This window comes from Chlamydotis macqueenii, chromosome 6, assembly GCF_036417535.1.
Source record: "Chlamydotis macqueenii isolate bChlMac1 chromosome 6, bChlMac1.mat, whole genome shotgun sequence".
Lineage (NCBI taxonomy): Eukaryota > Metazoa > Chordata > Aves > Otidiformes > Otididae > Chlamydotis > Chlamydotis macqueenii.
Genome location: NC_141561.1, coordinates 44,412,038 through 44,438,878, shown reverse-complemented (window position 1 = coordinate 44,438,878; position 26,841 = coordinate 44,412,038). Strand labels below are relative to the sequence as shown.

The following is a 26,841-nucleotide window of genomic DNA, read 5'->3' as shown; positions in this document are numbered from 1 at the left end:
TTCTCTCTTCCCTCTTTCTCCTGTATTTCTTCCCTTGCTCGCTCTGGGAGCAGCGCCTTATCCTCTCGCCCTGCTATCGGTACCCCATATGGCGGGGGCACTGAAGAGGGGACTCGTCCCCTTGGCTCCGGAGCCGGTGCCCTCTGGAGGCGCCTCGGGAATCCGGACCAATCCCCCTTTTCCCAAACCCCAGTACGCACCACCACCCTCTCTTCCCCACATCTGACACTCAGACGGCGCTGAAGGGCCAGAGGGGAGCGTGTGGAGCGGCACTGTAAATGGCTCCAGTAACGGCTCTCCGGCCCCCCTCCCGCCATCTTCTTCCCCGCCGCCATTTTCTTTTCCCTCCACGACTTTAGCTGGGACGCAAACCTTCTCACAATTTGTTCCCCCACCCTGTCCCTCCCCGCACCCTTGTCCATTGCCCGCCTTCTCGCTCGGTCGTCCTGCAACCGAGTGGGTGCTGGGGAGCGGTGCCTGGCGCCCGGACCCACTAACCCCTTTGGGCACGGCTCCTGCTGGTCCTTTGTTAGAGGGTTGGGAAGGGACATTCCTGGGCGGTTCCAAGCCTCAGGCCGCAGCAAAGCACATGCCGCCTGCCACGCACCCCTGCAGTCTTTTGCTTTCTCCAGCACGGCCCGGAGGGAGCCTAATGCCGGCAGAAGACCGGAGAGAGCCTCTTTGTTCCCAACACAGGCTCTCTGGAATAGTTCCTCTGCTGTTTGTTCGAGGGCCCCCTTACTCACACAGTGAGAAGGAGCGGCCGCTATACCTGTCCGCACCATCCAACGGAAGAGCGGGTCCAGGTCCTTCTTATGCACAGGGCTCTCCACCTGCTGCCCCACGCCTTTCAGCATACTCACCACTTGCTCCATCAAAGCCATATCGAGCAGCTGAAACAGAGACGCCTTACTGCGCGCCTCCCTCACCAATGCAGGCCTGCCTTATCACGTCGGGGTCACCAATTGTCACCTCTCGATCGGCAGCACAGCTTAGGCGCCTGTCCGTCTGCGCAACTCCCTACGCAGGTACACAAGAGACGGACACATGGTGTCTAGCTCTGAATGCCAATTTACTGCTGCGTCACAAAGCCTTATATACCCCCCGCTACTCGTACACCCGACCGCCCCCTGACCCTGTGATCCCTAGGTCCGCCCCCTGGTGCTCGCAGGCACCTCCCACCCGCCTGGCCCTGTATCCCGCAGTCAGCATCGCCGCCACCACTTGCTCCTTGTTGCAGCCGCCTTCTGCCCTGCACTCCAAGAGGTGGGGGAGCTTGTTGAGGGAGGTGGTCAAGCGGGGGACACTGGCAACATCGGGGACAGCGTCCTCAGCATTCCCCAGCCCCGCTGCCCCCACTCACTCCTTGAGGCAGCTGCCCTCCGCCACGTACTCAGAGAGGTCGAGGAGCTCAGCGAGGGCCTCGGCAGTCAAGCTGGCGACATTGGCAGTCAAGGCGGTGTCCTGGCTGTCCCCTCGCTGCGTCTCAACAGCTTGGTCCTGGGGGCAGTCACCAACCACCACGTCCCCCGAGAAGTTGTGGTGCTCAGGAAGGAAAGCAGTGCTGGCGAGGCTGTTGGGGAAAAGCAGGACGTGAGGGACGGTGCCCTGGCTGTCCCCCAGCCCTGCCAGTGCCACTTGCTCCTGTGGGCAGCTGCACTCAGCCACATACTTGGAGAGGTCGGGGAGCTCCTTGAGGAAGGCGGTAAAGTCGGGGACATGAGGGATGGTGTCCTTGCTGTCCCCCAGGCCTGCCATCACCACTCCTTCTTGATGGCAGCCGCCCTCCGCCCCGTACTGGGAGAGGTCGGGGAGCTCGTGGAGGAAAGCGGCCAAGCTGGGGCTGTCGGGGACACTGGGGCCAGTGTCCTCCGGGTGCGCAGCGTGGGGTCGGCTGAGCGTGTTGTTGCTGGTGGCGTGCGCTGGCTGCTCCAGAAAGGGCTGGGTGAGAGCGGCTGGCCCCTTCTCGGGCACATGAGCAGGCTTGCCCGGAACTTCCAGCGTGCTCAGTGCTGCAGGAAAAGCAAACACAGCCGAGCCAGCCGCGGGGCGATGCAAGCTTTCCTCGGCTTGGCCACCCGCCTGCAGGCTCCGTCACCCCGCAAAGCTCACCCTGGGGCTTTGCTGTGGTTCTGCCAGTGGGCAGAGCGAGGACAGGCTGGCGTGGGCTGGCGGCAGGGACACTGTTCTTGGTGGTCTCCCCGTCCTCGCTGGAGGCCTGTGATGGCTTCTGGGTGCTGCCGGGCAGGGTGCGGGCGGCAGGGTGGCGGGGGCCCGTGGCAGGCAGCGATATGCAGCGGGCAGGAGCCTATGGGGTAGAGGGGCTCCCCCTGCACCACAGCCCACAGCCCCAGCCCCGTCGGCTGGTGGGACACCAGTGTCCCCCTCACCACCTGCTGTTCCCAGCCATGGGCACGGGGACAGGAAGCAGGCATGGAGGGGAGCTGCACCACGGGAGGGAGCTGCCAGCTTTCGGGGAGCTGCTGCAACTTCCCCGCGGCCCCCAGGGGCCCTGGCACCCCGTGCCAGACGCTGGCCTGTGGCACCTGGTAGGTGACGGGGTGGACCTGGGCAGGCTTACAGGACCCCGGCAGCTCTGGAACAGAGGGCAGCACACAGGCGGGGACTGGCGGCGGCACGCCCGGAACCATGAAGCTTACACCGGGCACCTTGGGCGGCATCGACAGCTGGAGAGGGAGCTTCTCTGTGGGGGAAGCAAAGCGGGGCGATGGGGTGAGCTGTTGGCAGCTGGGTCCGACAGGGGGTTACCTGGAGGGCAGGAGCCCCAGGAGGAGCTGGAGCCTGCTGCTGTACCTGCCATGGCAGCTGGTCAGAGTCAGGTTTCTGGGGGACAACCAGCCTGCATCCCTATGGCGAACACTGCGCCAGCACCTGCTTCAGCCAGCCTTGCCAGGGTTTGACTTTTCCTACCACAGCAACTCCCCAGCTCAAGGATTTCCTGTCCCGCTGATGATTTCCTGTCCCCAGTGCTCATTTCCCATCCCCACAATGGATTCCCAACCCAGCCATGACTTCTCAGCCCTGTCACGGTTTCCTACTCCAACAGTCTCCCATCCCCACCATTTCCCACCCCAAGGGTGATTTTTGCGGGGAGGTGAATTTTCTGTCCAAGGGGAAGGGATGGGGCCAGCACCCGTGGCCTGGCCATGCCCACCTTTGTGTGCTGCTCCCTCCTGCCCTGGCAGTGGGGATGGGGCTGGTTTTGGCACTTTTGAGGTTTTGTGACCCTGTCCCTCTCTGCCCCAGTGGGGCAACTGCTGTTCACAGCTGTGGTGGAACTGGTGCCGGTACTGTGCGGACACGATGGGAGCTGTCACAAAAATGCGACAGCTGGCCCGTGCCATCCAAGCAGAGAGGCTGGGGCGCAAAGTACGGCATCACAAGAGGAATTCTTGCAGTTGTGCATCTGAATGCGCGCCCACACTCTGCTTGTTCTGCAAAGCAACTCCAATTCTGTGGCATCGTCAGCCGATTCTTTCTTGATCCAGGCATCCCTGGAGTCGCTCTTGCTGCAGTTCCCTGTCTCTGCTGCCAGAGAAGGGCTCAGGCACCTGGGAGTTGTCCTTGTCTCTCTTCTGGTAGAGACCTGAAGCAGCTTGCCCCCAGAACAGACCTTCTGGTGCAGAGAAAGCCCTAAAAATGTAGAGCAAGTGCTTGGACCCTCTTGGACCCAGAGAATGAATTGTCTGGCTCCTCTGAGAACCTCGTGCTGCAGACATTTCTGAACCTAACAAGGATGTGTATCCTGAAGGATTGTTTGTCCTGGCCAGAGTAACAGGGTTGCTTAAAACTGGGACCCTCATGCAAACAAGTAGAGGAAGTTGTCGGTCCTTGGTTTTTACTTTTTTGGGCAGGTGAGTGTCTGCGTTCCTTCTTGTCCTCATCTCCCTGACCTTTACCGGTTTTCCATAAAATACGTCAGAATATAGATGTGGAGAGCTGACTGACCCTACTCTCTTCTTGCTGTCTGAATCCCATCCTGACCTCCTGAGGCGTTTATTTAGCAGGCTGGAACAGTCTCATGCCCTAGCTGCAGCTCCCCGGCCGTGCCTTGACCTGCAGCCGTTCCTCTCACAGAAATCCTTCACAACAGGCAGGCAGACGCCTCTCAGGGTCTCTTCACATCTCATTCCCATCTCATCTCCTCTCCGCTCCTTGCAGCCGGGCCGGGCCGAGTCAGGCCCAGACGCCGCCCGACGGGAGGCCAGAGGGTGAGGGGTGCAGGGCTCGTGCCTCCGCCTCCCTGCCCCCGCTCAGCTCCTTCACATCTTCTCTTCTCTTTTTTTTTTTTTTTTTTTCCCCTTCTTAAATACGTTATCGCAGAGGCGTTATCACGGAACATTCTGGTACCAATTGGCTAGGCCCTGGCCAGCAGCAGGTCCGCCCTAGGCCCGGCCGAGTCCACTGGACAAGGGGGAAACTTCTAGAAGCTTCTTAGAGCAGCTGCCAGCGTAGTCCCCCCTCACTAAACAAAACCAGAACAGAACGTGGCACAGCACGGGAAGAGAGAATTTGCTCAATACCTGCTCAGGCAGAGAGAGAGCTGAGTTGCTTTGTGCTCAGTGGTTTGGCTTGGCTTTCAACACCAACTATGGACACTCAAAAACGGGCAGGCAGGCTAGCATCTTAGGATCTATCCAAATTCAAATAAGGTTTATCATCACCAGCGGGCAGTGTCTAAGTTGACTGGAAGGACTGAAGAAGTCCGTTTTTAAGGTCTGTAGCAGCAAAACGCAGACATCCACATTTTCCCTTTCCTTTCTAACCTGCCATTCCCGATGTTTTAGGCGCTGTTTTTGTACGGTTATATTGGGAACACAAACATTTCATAGAACTGTTTGTGAGTTTGAATACAATTCTGAGCATTGCCATTTCCCTGTCATTCAGTAAAACGACATTCAAGGCTATTTCCACCAAAAGCAACCTGACAGTCCTTCTCACAGGCCCTTCCAACCCAGCCCTCATGTCAAAGACCTTTGAATGAGACTTCCAAACTCCTTGCACCAACAGCCAATGCGGACAGTCTAGAGCATCTCTAAAATCAGCTTCACTGAACACCGCCTGCAGTGTAAAGACTTCCCCAACAAAGACCTTCCAGCTGGAAGGAAATTCAGGTATCTGAGCAGTATTTCTTGCGTCATCTCCTACGTCTGTGTCCTGGTTTCAGCAGGGATGGAGTTAATTTTCGTCTCAGTAGCTGGTGTGCTTTGGATTTCATCTGTGAAGACTGTTGGCAAAAACACTCTGATGATAGGAGCTGTTGTGAAGGAGATGACGGACACTGTCTGGCTTGCCAAGTCTCGTTAAAGTCTCGTTAACGTGCAGATGTGGGAAGCTGGGCAGAAGACAGACAGAATAACTGGCCCAAGCTGGCCAAAGAGAGTATTCCATGCCATGAACGTCATCCTCAGCATAGAAGTGGGGGTTGCCCATGGGAGGGGGCATCCATTCGGGCATTCCATTCTGGCATGCACCCTTGGCATCCATCTTCTTTCCATCTCTCTTGCTTGCTGGCATCGTTCCCTCTCCCTTGCTGGCTTGCTCTCCCCCTTTGCTTGCTGCTCGGTGTCCTTTCGTGATCGCTGCTCGGGACGGGCTGTGTTGGTCATTCGGACATCGGGTGGTGAGAAATCCTACACTGTCCATTTTGTATATTTTGTAGATATTAATATCCTTATATTCTGTTATCCTTGTAGTTTTTAGTATTTCAGTAAACTGTTTTTATCTCAACCCACAAGTCTTCCTTTCTTCCCAGCTTCTCTCCCCCATCCCACTGGGCAGGGGGAGGGTGAGTGAGAAGCTGTGTGGTGACTTGGGCTAAACCACCACACTCTAGGACACAGAAGGGTTTCCCCCAGCTCCCGAATCTGGAGCTCGCTTCCAAAGCAGAAAGGCAATGAAAAAAACACTTGGCATGAATAATTGCAATCAAAATTCGTTAGCAAGCAGTCTCAAGATAGATCAGAAAGCCGAGCCACAGCCCATCAGCTGGAACCCTTGTCAGTGCAGCAGAGCCAACCCTGAGGAAAAAGGCACACAGCTTCTTCTGAAGAATACCAATCCGTGACGGCAAGCGCTGAGAATGAAAACGTTTGGGTAAGGATTAATAACAGGCTAGCAGATAAAAGTCCAGTGTGTGACAGGCTTGTCCTACCAGAGTGGCTGTCACGGCCAGGAGAAACTGCAGATCCTCCAGACAAAGCCCTTGCTGTTCAAGGAGCTTACAGCCACCGCACAAGGGGACCTGGACTGTCACACACGGTGACAAGGCCAAGGGAGCTGCGTGCAGGCCTCCCACGCGCGGCTTGGACCACGTTTGCAACTGAAGTCTCTCTCTGAACCAGGAAACAGCAACGGTAAAGACCGTCCAAGAAGGTGGGAACCCAGCACCACTCCCGCTGAACAGGCTGTTCCCGTGCCCCTGTAGCTGTCGCTCACCAAGGACGGACCCTCACGGCAAGACGAGGGAGCCGTGGCTCCGGAGAATGAACTCTCAAACCTCCCCAGACTTCTCCCTCCTCTGCCTCACACGTTTGTTCCATGTTTGGTACAGAAACCCAGAAACAGAAACATGTAAAACCTGCACTCATTTGCCGGCCAAATGAAAATATGCAATGGCCAGGCAAAACAACATCCCTTCATCTACTCAGAAAAATACAGATATCCTTCAAAACAAAAGCGCACTTGGATGAGCTGCACAGCAAAAGCTGTTCGGTCCTGGGGATTTCCACACACGCAAACATGAACACACCCGTGTGCACAAGAAAGGCGGCACACAACTGGTGAACTGCTTGTTGGGGTGGCTGTGCCCCAAAGCCTTTTCTAAAGGACTGTTAGCAAGGAACGGCTGGCACACCCCGTCAGCTGCGTGTTCTGTTGGCCTCTCCTGGCTGGTGGAAAGGGTTCCTGCGCTTGAATGTCTCCTGAAGGTCCTGCTGGGTGTAAGCGTCTACAGCCACCGGCTCATTCTGTTAGCAAATTTCATTCTTAAGAGCTGAAGCCAGCTCTGCTCCCATCAGGAGTCACAAGAGAGGGCTCGATGGCAATCCAAACTCTTGCCTAACGAGTGAGCACTGAACAGCCGCGGGCTGAGCGCAGCGCTGGCAGAAACGGCTCCGTTTGATCCTTCTGTCAGTGCCTGAAGGGCACAAAGAACTGGAACTCGGGAGATCAGCACGGCATTCGTGGGGATAGTTGCACAAATGAGATGGGAAAACCATTACCAGCCTTTGGCAAGGAAATTTGATCTCAGTCTTCACTCAGTAACGTGCTAAAAACCCCTGAAGAGACCGACACGCAAAGGCTACAAGTGATGTTGAGAGGCTGTGTTTTCAACTGGGAAAAGGGGGCAAGTGCTGACAAACAAACCCATTTCATACCACCCAGAACGGTAAGGCAAGGCACCCAGGATTGGCCCCGCTTCACCATGAAGGACTAACATGCTGAAAAGCAACCATAAATCAACGAGATCTCAAAAGACAGTTTTTCGGGATGGTCACAGGAAGCAATAGGGCTCTGGGGCTTCCGCTACCGGTCAACCCTTGCTGCCAGGGAGTCAAGGACTTGGTGTTATTCTGCATCCCAGCGCACCCAGCTCAGCTGCCAGAAATCAAGGTGTGGTTTTCTTTGCTCTGATTTTCTACATGGGCAATATTAATCTCTGGCCGCTAAGTCCCAAGTTGTTTCTCTATTAGAATGCAACTCTGCAACATACTCTACTTTTACAACCACTAATTTGATGAATCCAGCTTAAATTAAGATGAATAGACACCAATGAGAACTCTTTTAATAGACTATGGGTGAGGGGCAGCTTTGTCCAGGGACCTCCCAAGGGGGCACAGGTCACTGGGGAGGGGGGAGGCCCCTGAGGTGGTAGACCCAGGAGATGCCTGCCCCTCCCCGGGCAGGAGAGCAGCACCTTGCTGGTGAAAGGGGCCTCGTCAGCGTACAGGCCGCCCTCCAAGGAGATGGTGATGGAGGCGGTCTTCCTGGCACGCCAGCTCTCAGGGCCCCTGATGGTGAAGGCCAGGTGCTCCACTGGGTCTGGAAAGGCCAGGGGCTGCGGGAAGAGGTTTTTGAAGGGGACGGAGGTAGTGGTGCCGCCGGCTGTGATGGTGAGGGGTCCCTGTGCCTTGAGCAGGAGGATGAGGCCGAAGAGGGATACGCTGGACTCCCCACCAAGCCGGATAGAGAGCTGCAGCCCGGCCCTGGCTCTGCACACTTGGTGGGGCTTGGAGGTCACCTCCATGCTCTTCTCTGACCTCCTCTGGCTGGCACGGGCCATGCTGATGGTTTTCGCTGACTGGAAGTTGGCCCAGTTGTTCTGCAGAGGAGAGAGAAGAGACAGTGGAGGGGCTGATCACCAAAGCAGAGCCAGCAGCTCGGGAAGGAACCGCTGGTCCACTGCCATCATGCTGGCTGGGGTCCCTTTCCCTTGCCCATCACCCACCTGTACCCTCCCACCCCTCACACCACAGCCCTGGGGAGTGCTCGTGATGAATGGCCATAGGGGCTGCTGCCCAAACGTGCCCAGCAGGGACAACCCCGCACCCAAACGCTGGGGGACCTCAGCGCCCAGCTCTGGCAGCAGTGGAGAAGTGCTTTGGTTGCCCATCTGCAAAGGCACTGCCATGCACCCGCATTACTTTGTTTCGGGGGCACCCCCTGACCTTGAGAAACGCTGGTGCTCAGAGCAGGCTCGCAGGCCTCTGCAGAGATCTTGATGTTTTCGGTCTGAACGACCCCCAAGATGTCTTCTGCATCTGAAACCTGAGGTGACAAGAAACAAGCACTGCTTAGCCCCTTCTCCTCCATTCTTTTGCTAGACAATATCTGAGTCCTTGTCTCTACCGGCTGCTTCCCCCATGGCCTCCCCTGCGTGACAAGCGCTGTGAGCACACAAGCTTTCCTAACCTGTTCATCTCCCGGGCTGACCCAGCGGGGTTCTGCCGCAGTAAGAAACCCTGTCAGCCCAACTCTTCTCTCCGCCAGCAGCCGCATGGCTGCTAAAGCACCCTGGGAAGCAAAGGGATCTTAAAGCCACCACAAGCGTGAGGTGTCCCAGAGCAGGGGGCATCGACAACCAACCCTCTCCTCTTCAATCACCCAGCGTCCTCACTGAAATGCATCCCCGAAACCATGGGGAACAGCCTCCCAGGGCGAGAGTTTGTCCCTCTCTGTCAAGAGCCCCAGACAGAGGCCAGGACGGGTGCAGCGAGCATGCCAAAGTCTGGACAACCCAAGGACAGCGTTCAACCTGGCACAGCAGCAAGGTGGTTGTAGCGCGGGCTCAGGGCGCAGCCTCATAACCCAGCCGTAAGCCCTGCAGAGGCAGCGGCTGGTTTTCTGGGGTGACGTGGATGCCCGGGGATGCAGCGCGTGTGCTGGCAAACCCAGCTGGAGGCAGCAGAAGCTGGGGTCGTAGCACCCCTGTCCCTGTCAGGCCCATCTCTTCCTGACTTCCCAATATACTTGCCCCATGGAGCTCAGCTACCAGGGCACCCGAGCAGTCACTTCGTCCCCAAGAGCCCCTTGCTGCTAAGGGCACGGCCCCCCAGCAGTGCAGGAAGGAAAGAATCTCTGGAAGCTCATCCTTTTGCCCTCTTTGCAGGGTACCCTTCAAGCAGCCTCCATCCCTAAGAGCACAGGGCTCATCACTCTGCCCTGCTCTGCCAGGGAGGGCACAGTCCCCCTCACCTCCAGCTGGATGGTCTTCAGAATGCTGAGAGCCTTTGTGGCCTTGAAACGCAGCTGCACAGCAAACTCCGTGTGGGGACCCACGATGCCGCTGTCTTCTGACACCGAGAAGTCCTCGCCCAGGTCTTCCAGCCCAATGAGCCGCCAGGCCACGGGCAGCGGTGTGTGGTTTTGCAGGGCCAGGGTCTCATTGTCCTGCCTGCAGACAAAAAGAGACACTCAGCACCAGCTGCTTGATGGGCATGTTAGTCTTGCAGTTGAATGGAACTTGGAGCAGCCCTGGCTGACAGCTCTCGTCCCCGGCGAGGGGCTGTGGGGTGACTGACCTGGGCAGAAGCAGCGTGTTGAACGACAGCTCCTTGGGGCTGACCCCCAGCTGCACCTGCACCCCCTGGCAGCACAGGCGGAAGACCACCGGCTCTGGGTTCCCCTGAACGCAGCAGATGAGCTTGTCTTCCACCAGGCCGGCTGAAGTGGGGTACGCCCAAACGCTCAGCTCCTAGCCCCGTCCCCGCAAGAACAAACACACAAGAGCATTCAGTCAGCAAGAGAAACAGCTCCTGGGCACTGCCACCGCTGCCTGTCCTACCTGCCCGTCTCCTACCTGCTTCTCGTTCGGTTGCAGCCTCATGCTGGGAGGCTCTAAAAGGAACGTGCTCTCCTGGAGATCGTGCTCAAAGGAGAAATGCACCTCTGCTTCCAAGGGGCTGACGTTCAGGATGGTTATCTTCTCGCAGTTGCTGGGATAGCGCAGCTCCTTGTACCTGTCCACAAAAGGGGAAAAGGCTGCAGAGGAGATGCCAGGACCACAGCCTTGATCACATCTTGAGGAAAGCACCGTGTCCGAGCAGCGGCAGGCTGCACTGGAAGACCATGTTCCCACGAGCAGGCTAAGAAAAAGGATCACTTTGGGGCACATTGCACGGAATATGGGTTCATCCTTGCGTTGCTTTGATGTCTGCCCCTATACTTGGTGCCTCCATGCCAGAGGTGTGACGATGCAGTCACGCACTCAAAGAGCGTTTTACAAAATCTAAGTGGAAAGGCACCTGGAAAAATAACAGTATGCCAGGCACATGGCTTCTTCCGCCTTCTGTGTGAGCATCAGCTGCTAACTCAGGGCTGGGAGCACGTACCCGTCTCTTGGCTTCCCACACAGCAGCGGTCCAAAGTGGAAAACACCCGTGTCCATGACATACTTCTTGGAGATGATGTCCTCATCCTCCTTGCTCTCCCTCTGGTGGGGAAACACCAGCCTGGGGAGAGAAACAGGGAATGAGGAGCTGTGAGATGCTCCTAGGTAGGAAACCTGGTCAGAAAGCCATAACCCTTCTGGGTGGCTGAGGTACCAGGACTGGTTCCCAGCTCCAAGCACGGGAAGATGCTGGGCTGCTCAGGCAGCACGCTGTGCCCAAGCCAGAAGGTCACAGGGGTACAAGGGGCAGCCCTGGCTCTGAGTTCAGGGGGAGCCATGCGTGAGGGCTCCCACGCGCCAGCCTTACCGCGGGTCCTGGCTGATGGCGGGATACAGGCAGGTGCCCCTGCAGGGCAGCTGGTACAGACGCTTTGTCCCCAGGATCTCAAAATACAGCGTCTGCTCAAACTGGCCCAGTTCCGTGGAGCTGAAGTGGACCTTCAGTTGCACCTCACCGTGGGCAGGCACTATCCACCGACAGCTGCTCAGCCTGGCAATTAAAAAGGAGATTTCAAACACTGGGAAGAAGCAAATGAGGAACGGAGGGTTGTGGACTTGCCATGCCATGGAGGCACCGGCCGAGGGTGCCTGCAGAGCTGGAGATGAGGGACCTTGTCTGGCGAGATGGCTGCGAAGCAGAGGGGTCACCTCCTGCCTCACAGCTCGCCTGACAGGTCTCCCTGGGGATGGAACCATGTCCACATCACTTTGGTCCAACCTGGGAGGACATGTGGGTGCTCCTGTGTCCGGCCTCTGGAGATCTCTGCTGCCCCGGCTGGAGCTGCGCTTCTTCCTCAGAGTCTTCGGGCTACCCACAGCTTTCTCCTTCCTCGACCGCCCCCTTGTTGGAGTGACCTGTTTCTTGGAGGTCTTAACAGCAAGGGGAGAGAGAGAAGAGAGAGAGAGGTCAGACCTGCCTGGAGACATCCCACCCTGGAAAGAAAGCTGTGGCTCTTTTCTCTCATGATAAAGAACCATCCTATTTCTCAGCAGAGAGACAGCACAGCTGTCTCTTTTGGACAGACAGAAGGGATGCCTGCAGACACGTGGCCCCGTCATGATTTGACCGCCCTTCCACAGTGATTCTTTTCCATCTCGCCTGCCCCCCGTGCCCCCATGCAGCCTGGCCCCTGCCCTGAAACCTTCACTGCGGGCACAGCGGGGGCATCCACGACACTTACAGTCGCTGCCTGTTCTCCTTCCGCAACAGCACCTTCTGGCACAACAAGCTGGAAGTGCTGGAGGGCTTCTCCTGCTGCAGGGGCCGTTCGCTTCTCTGGGTAGCGGATCACGGAGTACAAAGCAGGAGGGGGAATGGGAGGCCCAGAGGGACCCAGTCCCAGCTCATCCAAGATCTAAAGCAGAAGAGAAAACTCTCTTTATACTCCCGTCACCTTCAACCTCCCACTTCCTTAAAGGCACTGAGCTTTTGGCAATGGGGTTTTTAAAATTATTATTTATAGGGAGTACAGTGCTTTTTTACGCCCAGTGGGGTGGGCAGGCTCCAGAGCAGTGCCAGGACCTACAGCTGAGACCTAGAGAGAAATCTCTCCTCTGAGTGACTCAGCTGAAGGCAACACCGACCATGAGCTGCCCTGCCCTGGAACCATCTGGAATGATTTCCACACTGGGAAACTGAACGGACAGGATGCTTGAAGAGAGAGCACTCCCGCTTTGCACCCGTCTGAGGGATGGTGAGAACCTCTCCAGCCACGGGGCTGCTCCGGAGCCATTGTGGAACAGTGGCCTGGACAAGGCTCTGTGCCCTTGTCCGTGGGACGCAATGCACCAGGGCAGAGCATGGCAGGCTCAGCACCTGAGCTTCACAGGGCTTTACCTGCTCTGCCACTGGCAGCTTGCTGCTCTCCAGGATCTTCCTGGTCACATCTTCTGAGCCCAGTGCTTCGATGGTCAAGCAGGGCACCCTGCCACGCTGGCCTCTGCATGACCCTTCTGCACCTTCCCCTTCCAGCTCAGATAACGCGGAGTCCTCAAGAGCCTCCAGATTTTTTAGCCGCTCCTTCTTCGTGCGCTTCTTCTCCACGCGCTCTTTCTTGGAGCAATCCTTCTCCAGGCGCTCTTTCTTCACACCCTCTTTCTCCAGGCGCTCTTTCTTGGTGCTCTCCTTCTCCATGCGCTCTTTCTTCACAGACTCCTCCAGGCGCTCTTTCTTCCTGCACTCCTTTTCCAGTGTCACCTGATGCTCTTTCCCTCTGTTTTGCTGGCTCCCGTGGCTCAAGGCAGGCTGGCGCCGGGCTTCTGCTTTGTGCCGCACCTCCGCTTGGTTCAGAGGGGACAGCAGGATACCCTGAACCCTGTCCCAGAATGACAAGATATGCGCCACATACTTCTGCGATGCCTCATAGATCTTAAACCTCAGGGCCAAGTTCTCGCTGTCACTCAGAGCCCCCTGTTCTGCGTCTGAGTGTTGCACACGCACGGCTGGGCAGGCATCCATCAGGGAAACCTTGCTCTGCTTTCTCTTCTCTTCCTTGTCACTCCCAACAGCGCCTGAGTGCTTCTTTACAGATCCTCTCTTGTCTACCCCTTTGGTGGCATCCAACTGGTTGCTGGTGGAAATGCTGGTGTTGCTGGCGGATGCGTTCGTGTTCTGGGCAGGAGGAGCAGGAAAAAGCAGTGAGCATTTCAAAGCACCAACTCAGATGCTGCAGGGCAGTGATGATCTTTGCAACAGCACCCCAAGCCTCGCCTGAGACCTGTGCTGGGTGCTCCACAAATCCCAATCCAGAACACAGCTGGTACCCAGGGTAGCTCAACTGAAACCAAACTCCCCAGTGCCAGACTGATGGGGAGTCCTGCCCACCAGATGAAAAGTAGAAAAGCTTCTCCGAACCAAAGCGGGAAATTAAAACACCTCCGTACTCCTGTGCAGTCCTCTGGGCTCCATTCTGGTGTGCTGAGCGTCCCTGTGCCTGGCTGACCCTTGAGGAAGTCTGGTTGAATACCTAAGGCCTGGCGGGATCTCCTGCCAGGCATGTAGCAAAAGACACCCCATCCCAGACGGATCATGGCCCAGAGGTGTAAGTTATGTGCAGAGTGGGGAGAAATGCTGGACTAAAACTATCTAGGGCTTCACAGTGAATGTCTGGAGTTATGTGAAGCCAAGACTCAAAGGCAGCATGATCCCACAAATGCAGCTCCCCAGCAAACCCATGGGAAAACATCCCTGGCGAAGCAGCAGCATGAGCAAACACCGGCTCTTGTTTCCCAGCACAACCCCACGTGTTACTCACTCAGGCCCATTCCTGGGCCCAGCGCCACGTGTGGCTGCTGGCTTCTCGGGGAATGGTACAGCTCCGTGGGAAGAAGCTCCCCAGGGCTTTTACTCATCTCTACAAACACAGCCACCCACCTGTCTGACTCCAGGCTGCATTTTCTTCCCTGAAGCGTTAACTTGGTCTTTTCCAAGCTCGCTCCTACTCCTCTTGGAATTCTCCAGCTCTTGTTCCTCCTTCAGGGGTTCCAGCTCCTGACGGTGCTTTTCGTCAGGCTGCTCCATCGCCCTTCAGGAAGCCAAACAGAAAACAGCCCTGTGAGTCACCACCAGAAATGTGGGCTCGCTGCAATCCCAGCTGGCCCTGCACGCCATTCATTGACCCTGAGGCCAGACAGAACTCTTAGGCCATCGCCATGGACTTCCCTCAACCTGGGGAGCCTGGGAACATCCAAAGGGCGGCAAGGTGAGAGGGGTCCTCCAGGGCCAGCCAAATCTAGGCTTTGCTGTCCTAAAGTCTAAATTGTGCTGCTTCTCCAATCAGGTCCACCTGGACCCCTCCAGCACACTGCCAAGGACGGATCCACCATCTCTGCGCACTGATGCCAGAAGCCCTCTCTTGCTCTCCCAGTTTCAACCAGCTCACAAATCACTAACGCCTCCTTATCCCTGCGCCAACACCTACGAGGCTTATCCAGCCCTTCTCCCTGGGCATAGCCTGCTCCTTACTGAGGACACTCACATCAGTCAGAAAGCAAAGGTAACTCCCCTCCTGCAAAACAGGCTCTCATCAACCACGCTTCCTGCTGGAACCCAGCCGTCACCACGGGAAACTTGTGCCGTCTCTCCTGGAAATCAAGATTGGAAGCAGCCCTAGCCATCTCCTCCCAGAGCAACAAACTGGGGCCTGTGCTGACAGAAAAGCTGAAACGCATGCTCACTTGAAGCAGGTCCCCCTCCCAGTTTGACACTTCCCCTGTGCATCCTCCTGGACAGGGCTGCTTTGCTGGGTCACAGCTTCTCCCAGGCTCCCCTGCTGCTGCAGGCGAAGGGGAGCCGAAGAGACACCAGCTTCTATGGCTGGCGGCGCTCAGTCAGGAAAACCCTGGGAGATCAGCGTTGCACGGGCTTCACCTACAGCAGGACTGCTCTCTACACCAAGGCAGCACAGCTGCACCTCACACCAGCCCACACCACAGCCCCTCTGGTTTGGTGAGGAAGGGGGATGAAGAAGATGGCCATCCACAGCATTAACTCAGAGACACTTGTGGGTGCAGCGGCAAGGCAAGCACAGAGCCCAGCTGCCTGCAGCCAGCGTCTACGCCAGAGGGCTCACTGCTGAATCGGAGAGAAGATGTTCTCTTCTCTCCCAGCGCAAAGTCCCTCCCCTGTCGGGAGCCAGGGAGGTGGAACTGGCCATCCTTGTGCGGCTTGGAATAGACACTTTTGGCGTTTGCTCTGAAAGCCCTCTTAGCTCAACCAAGGTCTCTGGAGCAGGGAAGGCCCTGAGGGACACTATCCTGGGGAGTTGTCCATGGAAGGCTTACAGACCTCCTCCTCCTCTCACGCCGGGCTTGTAGGAGCCTCTGATTAAATTGAGTTTTCTCTTCCTCCATGAGGGCATCGTACTCGTCCTCATCCATCTCCCAGAGACGTGCTTCCTCCCTCCTGGCAGCTTCTTCCCGCTCCCGTTCTTCAGCACAGACCAGAGGTGAAACCATTAGCCACTGCAAGTTCTGGAGGAGCTGCAAGGATTCACAGCTCTGTCCCGACCCAGCCTATCATCCTGCCAGGCCATCCTGGGGAGCTCATATCCCTGCTCCAGCGTTCAGAGAATCCCCCAAACTGTCGCCTGTACCTTGCCTGGCTCACGTGCACCAGCGCTGTGGACAGCTGGAGGGTGGGTAGTTACTGAGCCACAACAGCTTGCACTTGTGCCCAATCTTTAATGGCAGAGACCAAGGGGAATCTTACAGCCTCAGCTCTGCTGTGTTTAAGCAACTGTGAGCTGAGTGCTTGCTACACTGAGGCAAAAGGCGGAAGGATTCATAAAACCGTTTCTTACAAGCTCTGCTGGTGACACAGATACACACGGGTAAGGTTGAGGGCTTGAGAGAAGATTGGAAAGGCGCGGAGATGAAGATTCTTACCTTCCTGCTCTTTCGCGGCTGTCTCCCTGCCTTTCAAAGAAGCATAATCCCGGAAGAGGTTCACAAAATAGATGTGAGGCCGATTTCCCACAGCTTTGAGCAGGCAGAGGAGCGCAGATGCCGTGCTGCATGCAAAGCAGGTCTCCAGGCCATCAAACACCACTCCCTGGAAGCAGTCGCTCAGCTGTGAATCAAGTGGCAAAGGAAGAGAAAGTCAGCGATGGCACGCGTTGGGCTCTCAGCTACTCAGTCAGACCAAACGGCAAAGGGCAGCGCGTCGTCGTTCCAAGAGCATCGGCTCAGACAAGCTCTGATCTTTCCCTGCGCTCTGCCGGCTTCTAGCATCTGCAGCTTGACCCAGGCGTGCCTGCACGCAGCCCAGGACTTCTCCAACAGCAGATACAGATCCCCTCCTCTGCAAACTGTACCTCACCGCCTGTCTCTCTGTAGCAGGAACGTATCATTTGCCCCCACCCCACGTACCTGCAGCCTTTCCGAGAGGATGGCCACCAGCAAGTCCTCAGGCAGCACGCAGCTCATCAAGCCCAGCTCTCCCGCTGCGCTGTCACTGATGCTCAGCCATCGCTGCGCAGGAACGCAGGGAAGGGCTGAGCTGAGCTCAGAACTCAATGAGCCCTGCAACATTGAACACCACGAGAGAAATAAACCACCTTGGAACCCCCTGAACATTTCCAGCTGCTGGGCTTGCAGCTCAGGTCTCTCGCTCGCAAGACAATAGACCCAAAGGGCAGGCCAGCAGCTCCAGGGGACAACCCTGGGGGTCACATCCCTTGGCCACAAGAGACCCAAGCTTGCAAGCCCCTGGCACAGCGTCCCACAGCTTTGCTCACCACCTGCAGCCACTTTGCCAACAAACCATACGACTCAGTCGAGTTTTTCTGGCAGAACACAGGTTTTTGTTCCCACCCCACGCCATCCCCAACCTGCCCAGCTGCCTCTCTGCACTATCGTTCCCCACACCAGGCTCTGGGTGACACAGAGCCCCGCCACGGTAAGCAGCCCCTGCACTTTTAACAAGGCCTGTAGCGACAGGAAAACACGTAACGGTTTTACACTCAAAGAGGGGACATTCAAACTAGACAGAAGGAAGACATTTTTCATGATGAGAGCGCTGGAACATCGGAACAGGTTGTCCAGAGAGGTGGTGGATGCCCCATCCCTGGAATCATTCAAGGCCAGGTTGGACGGGGCTCTGAGCAACCTGATGTGGTTGGAGATGTCCCTGCTCCCTGCAGGGGGTTGGGCTGGGTGGCCTTTAAAGGTCCCCTCCCGCCCAAACCCCTCTAAGATTCTATGATTCTCAAAGGCAACAGAAAGGTGCCATGCACTAAGCTGTGCCGATCACGCTTCACCCGGGAGCCTGTCAGGTCCATTACATGCTGTTTCTGGGACAGGCGCTCCTTTTTCTTTGTCTTGGCCGCTGCAGAGCTTTGGGAACCGACAGACTGCAGGCTGACTTTGTTGGCAGAGGGCGACTGGCTCCTGTCTGGGCTGCGCTTGCCATGGGCCCGGAACTGCCGGCGGCGGGAGGCATCTGCGTTTTGACCTGTGGAGGGGACAAACGGCTCAGTGGGGCTGGCGACGGGCGCTGTGGGGAGCAAGCAGGCACCTCGCACCTCCATGAGCACAGCCTTGTGCCCTGGTAGGGACACAGCACTTGTCCCCCAGCCTGCCTGGCACTGGCAGCACTGCTCCCAGAAGCAGCTCCCTCCCTGCTTCTCTTATTAGCACGAGAAAGCACACCACCTGAAACTAGATTGGAAAGCTAGAGAGCTTTTAATTCACAGCCCCGTGTCCGTCCCAACAAACGTGCACACAAGTAACACCTTTTCCACAGTCACTCCCCCTATGGGTCAAGCCAAGGATTTGTCCTCCAGGACTATTGTTTCTGTACCTTGCCCCCATCCTACATTCTCAGATAGAGACCGTAACACGCAGCCCTGCCCCAGCTGCATCACCCATCTCTGCTGGAGCTAAATCCTCCACATGGGATAACCCCACCGGGGACCCAGGCCCTTCTTCCTTCCACCAGCTCCCAACCCAGCCAAGTTCAAAGCTGAGCAACGCAAAACTGCCCCCACCACAGACAGGGTCTGGCCTCACCCTGCAGAGCTTGGGGCACCAGCTGCCCAATAAAGTTTCCTTAAAGTCTCCGGTCTCACAACGGAGAACAGCACAACTGGCACCAGCTGCCTAACCTGACAGCCTGTATAGGAACATCTCTGGAGAAAAGAGCTCATCTGCAGCATCTCTCTCATCTGAAACTGCCCCAGAAGGTGATCCTTCCCTTCCTCTCATCTTTGTGAAGCCACACTCAAAGTCAGTCGTCTAATGCTTCATGAGCCACTTTAGAGACCTTTTTCCTTCTTAAAGTGGGCAGCAGTTCTGCCTGACGGCCCTGAGGAGCAAGCTGGATTCAGCTTTGAGGAAACAGGAGAACTCTCAGTAAGACACAAACAAGTGTGCTTCACTGCTCCTAGAAAAAGGAACCCGTGCCAAGAAGCTCAGGAGCAGGAAAAGTGCCCCTGCCGGATCCCGGAAAATAGAGAATTTTTTTAATACCCAGAGATGTTTGAAGAAACGGCTTTGCATTTCTACACGCTGCAGCCATGTTCCCCAAGAGACCCAAGGGCTGTCAAGCTGCTTCTCTGGAGCAAGGGAGGTGGATGGTCATGGTGGGTTTCTGAAGCGCTGCTGGGGGTCCAGCGTTTCTCCTTACCCGCACGCTCTGTCTCCTTGCGGCTCTTCTGCTCGATGGCAGCCCTGATGCACAGCTCCTGGGCACACAGCCCTGCTGAGCTGCTCCTCTTCGAGATGGCTTCCTCCACCACGGCATCGATGGACAAGCAGGCAGCGCCATAGTATTTGGACAGTGCGACCGCTGCCGTGGTCTTGCCTTGAGAGAGAGGAAGACTGCTTGGTGACACTTGCACATGAGGCATTGTCAGGGACAGGCTCTGGAAATGCCCCAAAAAGTATTTCACATTTTCAAGGGCAGGGGGAAAGCACGTGCCCCTTAAGGAGAGACCATGAGGGAGGCAGCCTGAGCATGGTTAGAAATGTGGATCATCTCCACCTCATCTTCAGCTGAGGACTTTGTCCCTTGTGGTGACCTCGACCCTGGGCCAGAACACTGCTTCCAGCCCTGTCCCACCACCACACAGACTATTATTCGCTAGCCTGTGCTGCTCGCTGCTGTCTCAGGCAACCTCTGGGCACACTTTGAGGGTCAGTGTGGGCTAGGGACTGCTCCCACGAGGCAACATGGACCCGAGGCAATGTGGTCCCACAAAGCAACAGGAACATGGCCACACTGCTTGCGGGAAGGAGAGCCCAGCTCCTAGCAGGGACACAAGATGAGCCACACCACCTGCATCAGCTAGGCGAAGGCCTGAGGCTGCTTCATGTACCAGCAGAGCTGTGGCTCACCTTGCTTCACTTCACTTGGTCAACCAAGCACCGTGGTCCACCAGGAGATATATGTCTCTCCTGCTGCCCCCCATCCTGGCAGCCACGGCCTGCCGCTCATGTACCTGTCAGGGGTGCCCCATGGACGATGACGACGATCCCTCTCCGGTTTCGGGCTGCGCGCCCTTCTGCAGAGAGATCGATGCCAAGGTGGCGGGCAATGGCCTTAGTGACAGGGCTGTTGTCCAGTTCTCCCGCTGCCTCCTTGCTGCTGGCGGTGCTTTGCTGATGCTCTCCTGTGCAGAAGCAGGTAGAAAAGTCGGTCTCCTGCCTACCTGTCATCCTGATCATCCTCCCATCCCCTCAGGTCCTGGGAGAGGAGACTGCTGAAACCAACGTCACACCCAAGATCTCACCATGCCCTTCCTTTAGACTTGTGCAGATCAGGGTCTGCCCTAGATGCTGGTGAAGGTGCCTCTTCAGGGTACAGGAAATGGGGTGGCAGAATGGGGTGGCAGAAAGAGAACAAAGCAAGCAGCCAGCAATGCCTGAAAGGCCTGGGCCAAATCTTTCATGAACTGTCGTCATGGGAGATTGGTCTCAGGTCCTGCTGAGTAAGGGGACACAGGCAGAACCAGGCATCTTACTCAGTCCCAAGGCAGATCGCAAGCTGAGGATCAAGCCATTATCCAAAAGCCGGATGCTTGAGGAATATTACTAGCAGGACATCTGGCCGGGCTCTGAATTCACCAGAACAGCATTTACAAAGAGTTCCCACCTTTGACCTCAGGAGGTCACCAAAAGACAACTCAGCTTGCAATGCCACGTAGGACAGCGAGCGCCCTGCCCTGCCCTGCCTAGCAAAGGGAACAGCATCATCCTGATCCCAGCAGCTCCTGGGGGCAAACATGCTCATGTGGCAAAGCTGGGGAAAACCTCCCTGGCCTCTCCCTTGTCCCTGCCCCAGACTCCTCCCGGGATCCTGCAGACTTCCCAGAGAAGAGCGCATTCCGGGCCTACAGGAGTGAAGGTGGCCCCAGGCTGCAGGGAAGTGATGGAGCTGACACTCAAGTCCTCCACTGAGACCCCTTTGCCACAACGGACATAAACCAGGTGACGAGCTTAGGGTTGTTATCTGTCCCGCATCTTTTCTCAACGCCTTCCTCCTCCTCTTCTCCACATTCAGCTTTAGAGTCCACCTTGTTGGACTGGCTTTCATCAAAAATGGAGGAGGGAACGACCGAGCTGTGGGATGAGATGGTGTGAATGATCCCAGCAGAGTGCTTCCCTCCTTGAGCTGACAGAGACCGGACACTTTCAAAGTTTGCTCAGCAGGAAGGACACAGGGAGGGAAGAAGAGAGTGAACATGCTCAGGCATCTGCTCTTTGCCATTTGACACTTTGCACAGCCACATGCAAAAGACACAAAATTGCCCAAGGAGGGAGACTCCCAAGGCACAGGGAAGTCTGTCCAGGCTCTGGCTGCCCTCAGGGGAATTTTGAGCTTGTGCTTTTGTTGCTGGGAAGAAACAAATCGGACATAGCCAGTGGTATTAGACCTGGTCCGACTGTCTGAAGAACTCATCCCATCCTACTCTTTGTGGATGAGGGACACAAGGGGACATCCTGACTACTGCCCCAGTCCACGGCAGGCAGATACGAGCTTGCTTTGGCTGCACTCAGGGCTGGCAGAGGATGCGTGTTACAAGCCACAGATTTCCACCTGGAAATTCCTCCACCAAGCTAGGGAATGGGAAGCTGCTAAAAGCATGGGCTTTCCATGGACAACGAGGTCATGGGGAGCTCAGGGTGTGTGGGCTGAGCTCCCTGCTGTGGCCACACTCAGGAGAGCCAATGCCAATCCCTCACCGTTGTCCTGGCCTGCTGCTTCCCCAGTCCTGGACTGTGCCTGCTCCTCTTCCAGCCTCTTCTGGTCCTCATAGTACTCCAGCACCTCTGGGGGCAGCTTCTCACCCGGGGCACGTGGTGGCAGCAACAAGGTGTTGTGGCGATCGTAATCCTTCAGCGTCCGCAGGATCTGTGTGCATAGGGAAAAAAAAACGTAGGTGGGATGTGATTCTTGACCTTCATCACACGAATAGACTCCCCAGGCAACCCATCTTCTCCCTCATTCCTTCCTCCCAACGGCACGGACTATCCAAGCCCCTACACACCTGCCAGCAGAGGTGGCCAACCCTGAAATGCCACCAGGCTTTGCCCTGGGGACTGCCTCCACCCCCCTGGCACGAGCCTGGGAAGGCTGGAGCGCTAGGAAGCGACGGGAGTGTGCGCATGGGACCAGACCTTCCCTCTCACCTGCTCCTCAGCAAGGTACTGCTGGTCGAACTCCAGGGAGTAAAACTCGATGGGGAAATCGCACGGGTTCTTCACTACCACTGTCCCCTCTGCCCCGCGGCTGCACGGCAGCGATGGTCCCAGCTCCAGCACCGAGGGGCTGAACTCCAGCTGTGGCTGCAGCCCATGCCCCGACATCTGCAGCTCGAGCTGCTGGCTGCTCTGGCAAATGTTAATCTTCACCTTGCTTCTGTAGGATTTCTGCAAAGAGAGAAGCACAGAAAGCTCCTCCATGAAGCCCCAGGTGACAGGGCCTCCCGTTCAAGCCTTCCCCAAGGTCAGACTGCCTGGGAACATGCAGACAGGCTGGGCCAGGGCCATGGGGACTGCTGGCAGCACAGCACTGCAGGTGACTGTCCTGCCGTGCCCAGGAGGGTGTCTGGCGGCTGTTTTGTCTGCTGGTACCAGCAGCGGGATTAGCCTCGATGGGCCCTTCCAGCGTTATCCCCTGTGAGCACGCCACGTGCTCTGCACCAGGGCAATGCAGCCTGCAAATACGTCCTGGCAAGGGGGAAGATGATGGGAAAGAGGCAGAGTTCCCCATCATGCACCCACAGGTAGCCACACTGCAGTGCCCTGATGCTCGCTGTGCAAGCTCCCCATGGGGATTTCAAAGCCCCTCTCAGAAGGCTGTGCTGCAAGGGAAACCGAGGCACAGTGGGGATGGGGCTTGCAGAAAGCTCCATGCGGAGGTAGACCTCATCTCCTCCTCCCCACGCTGGGCTCTCGTTACCACACTGCCCTGACAGACCTCCTGGGGGTGAGTGAGCAGGATGAGTCCTGGTGTGCAGGGGAACCGCATATTTGTTTATCAGATGGACCTAAATTGGTCTATCAGGTGTTTTTGCCTCGCCAATCTCACCTCTTCCACGGGTGAAAACCTGACTTGCACGTGGCATCGCTGTCCTGGAGCGAGGACTCCAGCTGGGGGCAGCACCTCGAAGACACAGGGCTTGGCCTTCAACTCCTGGAGCAGCTTCCGATGCACGCGCACCGACAAACGTTTGTCCACCTGAGCACAGAAACCAATCGTGTGAGGTCTCCTTGGTCTGTGAGGACAGAGTCTCGGTTCCTGCAGTGCTCTGAGATACTGTCATGGTGCTGCGAGCACCCACGTCCAAACCAGCCACAGCCACCACTGGCCTAGAACTGGAGGGAAAATGTGCAGGCAGGGTGCGCAGATGCACTGTCAGAAGAGGAGCAATGGGTGAAGCTGGCAAAGAAGTGAAGCATCAGCTAGTGAACAGGTGCAGGTAAACCAGATTTGCTCTGCACCTCTAAAGCTTCCTCAGGTGGGCTGTAGCCCAAGGGCTCAGGCAGCCACAGGTGCAGAAAGGGCAAGAGGGGCAAAGAAAGCCCAACCACGACGTTACGCGTTCCACGGAGTCTGTGCTTTACCTTCTTAACAGGCTCACTCCTGGTGGTGAACCATTTGCAGGGGACCTGGAGTGGATTGTGGAGCTGGATGGTTTCTTCCTGGCACTGTCCGCACTGGACAGTGGAGAACTCCACTGTATCCTTGGAGAGGCAGAGGGACGGCACAGCAACGTTGGCACGGAGACGGACGTGAAATGTGGGGCCCCCTGTTAGCTAGTGAAGGACAGAGCATCCCGCTGAAAGCCCAGGTGACATCTGCTGCTGTCCCAAGCTGCCACCTGCCCTGAAAGGTGGTGAGGGAGGTGAGGAAGCATGCGGTACCTTGATGGGCAGGAGCACGTCCACCTCTCCCAGCGGCAGCTTGGCACTTTGTGGGTCGAAGCGCACCTCTAAAGTCTCTGTCTCCCAGCAGGGCAGACGTTTCACACGGGCAGGCTCCACACTGAAACCTTGAACAGATGAAAATAAAGCAGCTGAGAGGCACAACCCACATCAATGTGTCACAAGCGTGTTAAGGCCATACGAGTGTCCTGGCTGCTGGCTCTCTGAAGGACCCCTTGGCTTCTCCGGAGAAGCCTGCCACTCTTTCTCCCTTCTCACCACACACGGACAAAGGGTTTTCACAGCCAGAATCCAAGGTCCACACGGTAAAAAGGAAATCTATCATTTCAGGACCTCCAGCAATTTCTTCTTCAGGCATCCCACGGAAGGATGCACAGACCTCTCCAAAGGGGAATTTCCAACTAAGATCCCTCCATGCCATGGTGCTCCCTGGAAAACAACTTAGAGGAGACACCTGACCACCCCTCAGACACAGCGAGTCACCGTTGGATGGCAGGGCAGCCTTACCTCAAAGGCCTGCTTCAGAAGCCTGTTTCCATACAACACAGGACCTCACAGGCCACGTTCTCAATAAAGGCTGAACACAAGCCTTTATCTTTATGAACTCTAAGCAAAGCACTTCCAAACCCCAAAGAGTCCGTCTGCTTGTAACACAAGCCCAGAGTGCACAAAGAAACTCAGATGACACTCCTGGCAGTCAAGAGCAGAGGTTGCTGAGAGGTGACCATGCTGATCAGCCCATCTAGCCCCCAGGGAAGTGTTAGGGCAGTCACAGGCAGGCCAGATCTCTGGGTCCTGCTGGCCAGGAGAACTCAGGCTCCAAAGCAGCAAGTAGAGAGGGTCGCAAGGAGGAAGAACTAGACAAAGAAGCACTCAAAAAACTCCCCATGGCCAGCAGCTGAAGCTACTTTGTCAGACAAGGCTCCTTCAAGCCGACGAGAAGTCTCTCCAGCACTGGTTACCTGTGTCACGCAGGACCTGTCCATCGGCGTGGAAGGACACAGGGAAGTGGCCAGTGTTGGTGATCTTCACGCTGTGCGTGTGGATGTCACCAGGAATGACGGAGCCAAGGTCCAGGATGTACTCGGGCAGCTGAGCCCTGAAAGGACGAGTAAGGACAGTTCTTAAACCACAGCCTGGCTACGTTTCCAAGTGGGTGGACGATGCAAAAAATGTGGGTATTTCTGTGTCCACTGCTGTAGAAACTCAGCTCTAGTCAGTGAATCCCAAGGCCTGACTATCTGGTAGTAAGACTTTGGCAAGTCCCAGGGAGTGCAGGTTCTAGGCTTCCTCAACTAGCAATGGGACCTTAAAATAAAGTTACTTTAAAATGGATACTGGTCACCGCTCGTGTGCTATGAAAAGCCACTGCAGACAAGTTCACTGGACCTCCACTGGTCTCCGTGGAACTGCTGAGCCAGGGGTACAGCCCAAGCCTGAACTTGCTTCAGGACCCTGAAATAGGATTTGCCCCCACCGCTCTGCAACCAGCTCTGTCCCCAAAACAGCAGCAGCAGGGCTGCGCCTCTGGCTGTTACCCTCGGGGTGCCTGGAGATAGGCTATGGGAGTCCCCACTGACTTGAGAAGGCTCTGACGAGAAGGCTGGTCAAAGGCTGTCTCCTCCGGGGGATGGGAGGCAAGAGCTTTCTGCTGTGCCAGGGCGTGTTCCTCTACCAGCATCTGCTCCATCTGCATCTGCAGCCGAGTGTCCAACTGATGACAAGGAAAGACAGTGGCTGGTTAGCAAAGGTCCTTCCCAAGGCACAACCCTGTCTCTGAAACAGGATCCCAGCCTGCTCTTGTGGAGAGGGGTGATGGGGTCCTCCTGGCTCACTGCTCAGTGTCTGTGACACCTCCTGCTCTCTTAGCCAGGACCTTATCTCTAGGGAAATGAACTCCAGCGCCTTCGCCTACCCGTCACTGTTACAAAAGCTGATCTCGTCAGAGAGGCAGACGGACAAGCCAGGAACCTTCCAGTGCTCCGAGTGCCTACGCCCAGCCGGTGCCAAAGCAGCTTGGACAAAAGCTCTCTTGAAAAGGGAACCTTTTGTTGGGCCGGTGCCACTTGGAGCTGAGCACCACAACACCAGGGCACAAGTCAGGCTGCTGCGATTAACTCTGTAAACCTGGCAGGGCTTGGGTTCAGAGAATCCTAGAATCCTGGAACGGTTTGGGTTGGAAAGGAACTTCAGAAATCATCCAGTCCAACCCCCTGCAGCGAGCAGGGACATCTCCAACCAGATCAGCTTGCTCAGAGCCCTGTCCAGCCTGACCTTGAACGTCTCCAGGGATGGGGCATCCACCACCGCTCTGGGCAACCTGGGCCACTGCTTCAACACTCTCATCATAAAAAAAATTCTCCTTATTCCTGGTGTGAATCTGGCCTCTTGTAGTTAAAAACAATGACCCCTTGTCCTGTCGCTGCAGGCCCTGTTAAACAGATTGTCCCCATTGTTGTGAGCCACAGACACCCCAGCCATGACCTGCAGCGCCAGCACAAAGAACCATCAATTCGATGCCTTGAGCAGGGTCTTCAGGATCCCTCCCTGGGGCAGTCAGGAAGCTGGTGCATCTATGGGAGGGACAATGCCCCGAGGTGGGCAGCCCATGGGCAATGCTGAGTTGATGCATGACCATGGGCAGGTGTGGGCAGGGAGGTCCCAAGTGCCAGCAGGACCCCAGGAAGCCTGCTGTGGGGTGCAAGGGGCCCAAAGGACACAGGGGGAGCACCCTGTGCCAAAGAGGGAAGCAGTTGTTCCTCACCAGACTCTGCGAGTTGTCCATGGGTGGCTCCGCTGCCGCAGCCTCCCTCAGAACAACTGCTTCGCCCCTCTGGCTGTCTTTTTCCACCTTTTCTTTTGCCTCTTTGAGCAGCTTCTCATATTTTTCATTTCCTGAAGGAAGAGAACATCCACAAATACAAGTGTGGGCACAGCGCCATTCCCATTCAAGCTGGGAAGCCCCATTCCCCTAACGCTGGCCTCTCCCAGAAACACATTCCTCAAGCAAGATGCCCTAGGGACATATAACATGGGGGAAA

The 26,841-nt window shown here is 56.4% G+C and overlaps 1 protein-coding gene across 1 annotated transcript in view; it reads right to left on the bottom strand.

The window, feature by feature from the left end:
• Nucleotides 1–1,107: 1,107 nt before the first annotated feature.
• The window catches only part of LOC147600354 (axonemal central pair apparatus protein HYDIN-like), a 39,455-nt gene continuing 13,721 nt past the window's right edge, over nucleotides 1,108–26,841 (bottom strand). Inside the window, exons 11-43 of the mRNA XM_086751244.1 lie at nucleotides 26,565–26,695; nucleotides 25,381–25,514; nucleotides 24,763–24,899; nucleotides 23,780–23,907; nucleotides 23,480–23,671; nucleotides 22,944–23,093; nucleotides 22,043–22,282; nucleotides 21,596–21,764; nucleotides 20,868–21,053; nucleotides 19,852–20,028; nucleotides 19,038–19,214; nucleotides 17,671–17,864; nucleotides 16,781–16,933; nucleotides 16,298–16,481; nucleotides 15,699–15,840; nucleotides 14,286–14,436; nucleotides 13,110–13,523; nucleotides 12,750–12,977; nucleotides 12,055–12,267; nucleotides 11,580–11,782; nucleotides 11,220–11,402; nucleotides 10,854–10,973; nucleotides 10,322–10,481; nucleotides 10,040–10,216; nucleotides 9,718–9,912; nucleotides 8,683–8,790; nucleotides 7,940–8,344; nucleotides 3,313–3,378; nucleotides 2,770–2,844; nucleotides 2,391–2,687; nucleotides 2,113–2,308; nucleotides 1,364–2,012; nucleotides 1,108–1,252 (exon numbers count right to left, since the gene is read on the bottom strand). Coding sequence (XP_086607370.1) covers nucleotides 1,108–1,252; nucleotides 1,364–2,012; nucleotides 2,113–2,308; nucleotides 2,391–2,687; nucleotides 2,770–2,844; nucleotides 3,313–3,378; nucleotides 7,940–8,344; nucleotides 8,683–8,790; nucleotides 9,718–9,912; nucleotides 10,040–10,216; nucleotides 10,322–10,481; nucleotides 10,854–10,973; nucleotides 11,220–11,402; nucleotides 11,580–11,782; nucleotides 12,055–12,267; nucleotides 12,750–12,977; nucleotides 13,110–13,523; nucleotides 14,286–14,436; nucleotides 15,699–15,840; nucleotides 16,298–16,481; nucleotides 16,781–16,933; nucleotides 17,671–17,864; nucleotides 19,038–19,214; nucleotides 19,852–20,028; nucleotides 20,868–21,053; nucleotides 21,596–21,764; nucleotides 22,043–22,282; nucleotides 22,944–23,093; nucleotides 23,480–23,671; nucleotides 23,780–23,907; nucleotides 24,763–24,899; nucleotides 25,381–25,514; nucleotides 26,565–26,695 — 6,479 coding nt within the window. The remainder of the gene's footprint in view (nucleotides 1,253–1,363; nucleotides 2,013–2,112; nucleotides 2,309–2,390; nucleotides 2,688–2,769; nucleotides 2,845–3,312; nucleotides 3,379–7,939; nucleotides 8,345–8,682; nucleotides 8,791–9,717; nucleotides 9,913–10,039; nucleotides 10,217–10,321; nucleotides 10,482–10,853; nucleotides 10,974–11,219; nucleotides 11,403–11,579; nucleotides 11,783–12,054; nucleotides 12,268–12,749; nucleotides 12,978–13,109; nucleotides 13,524–14,285; nucleotides 14,437–15,698; nucleotides 15,841–16,297; nucleotides 16,482–16,780; nucleotides 16,934–17,670; nucleotides 17,865–19,037; nucleotides 19,215–19,851; nucleotides 20,029–20,867; nucleotides 21,054–21,595; nucleotides 21,765–22,042; nucleotides 22,283–22,943; nucleotides 23,094–23,479; nucleotides 23,672–23,779; nucleotides 23,908–24,762; nucleotides 24,900–25,380; nucleotides 25,515–26,564; nucleotides 26,696–26,841) is intronic.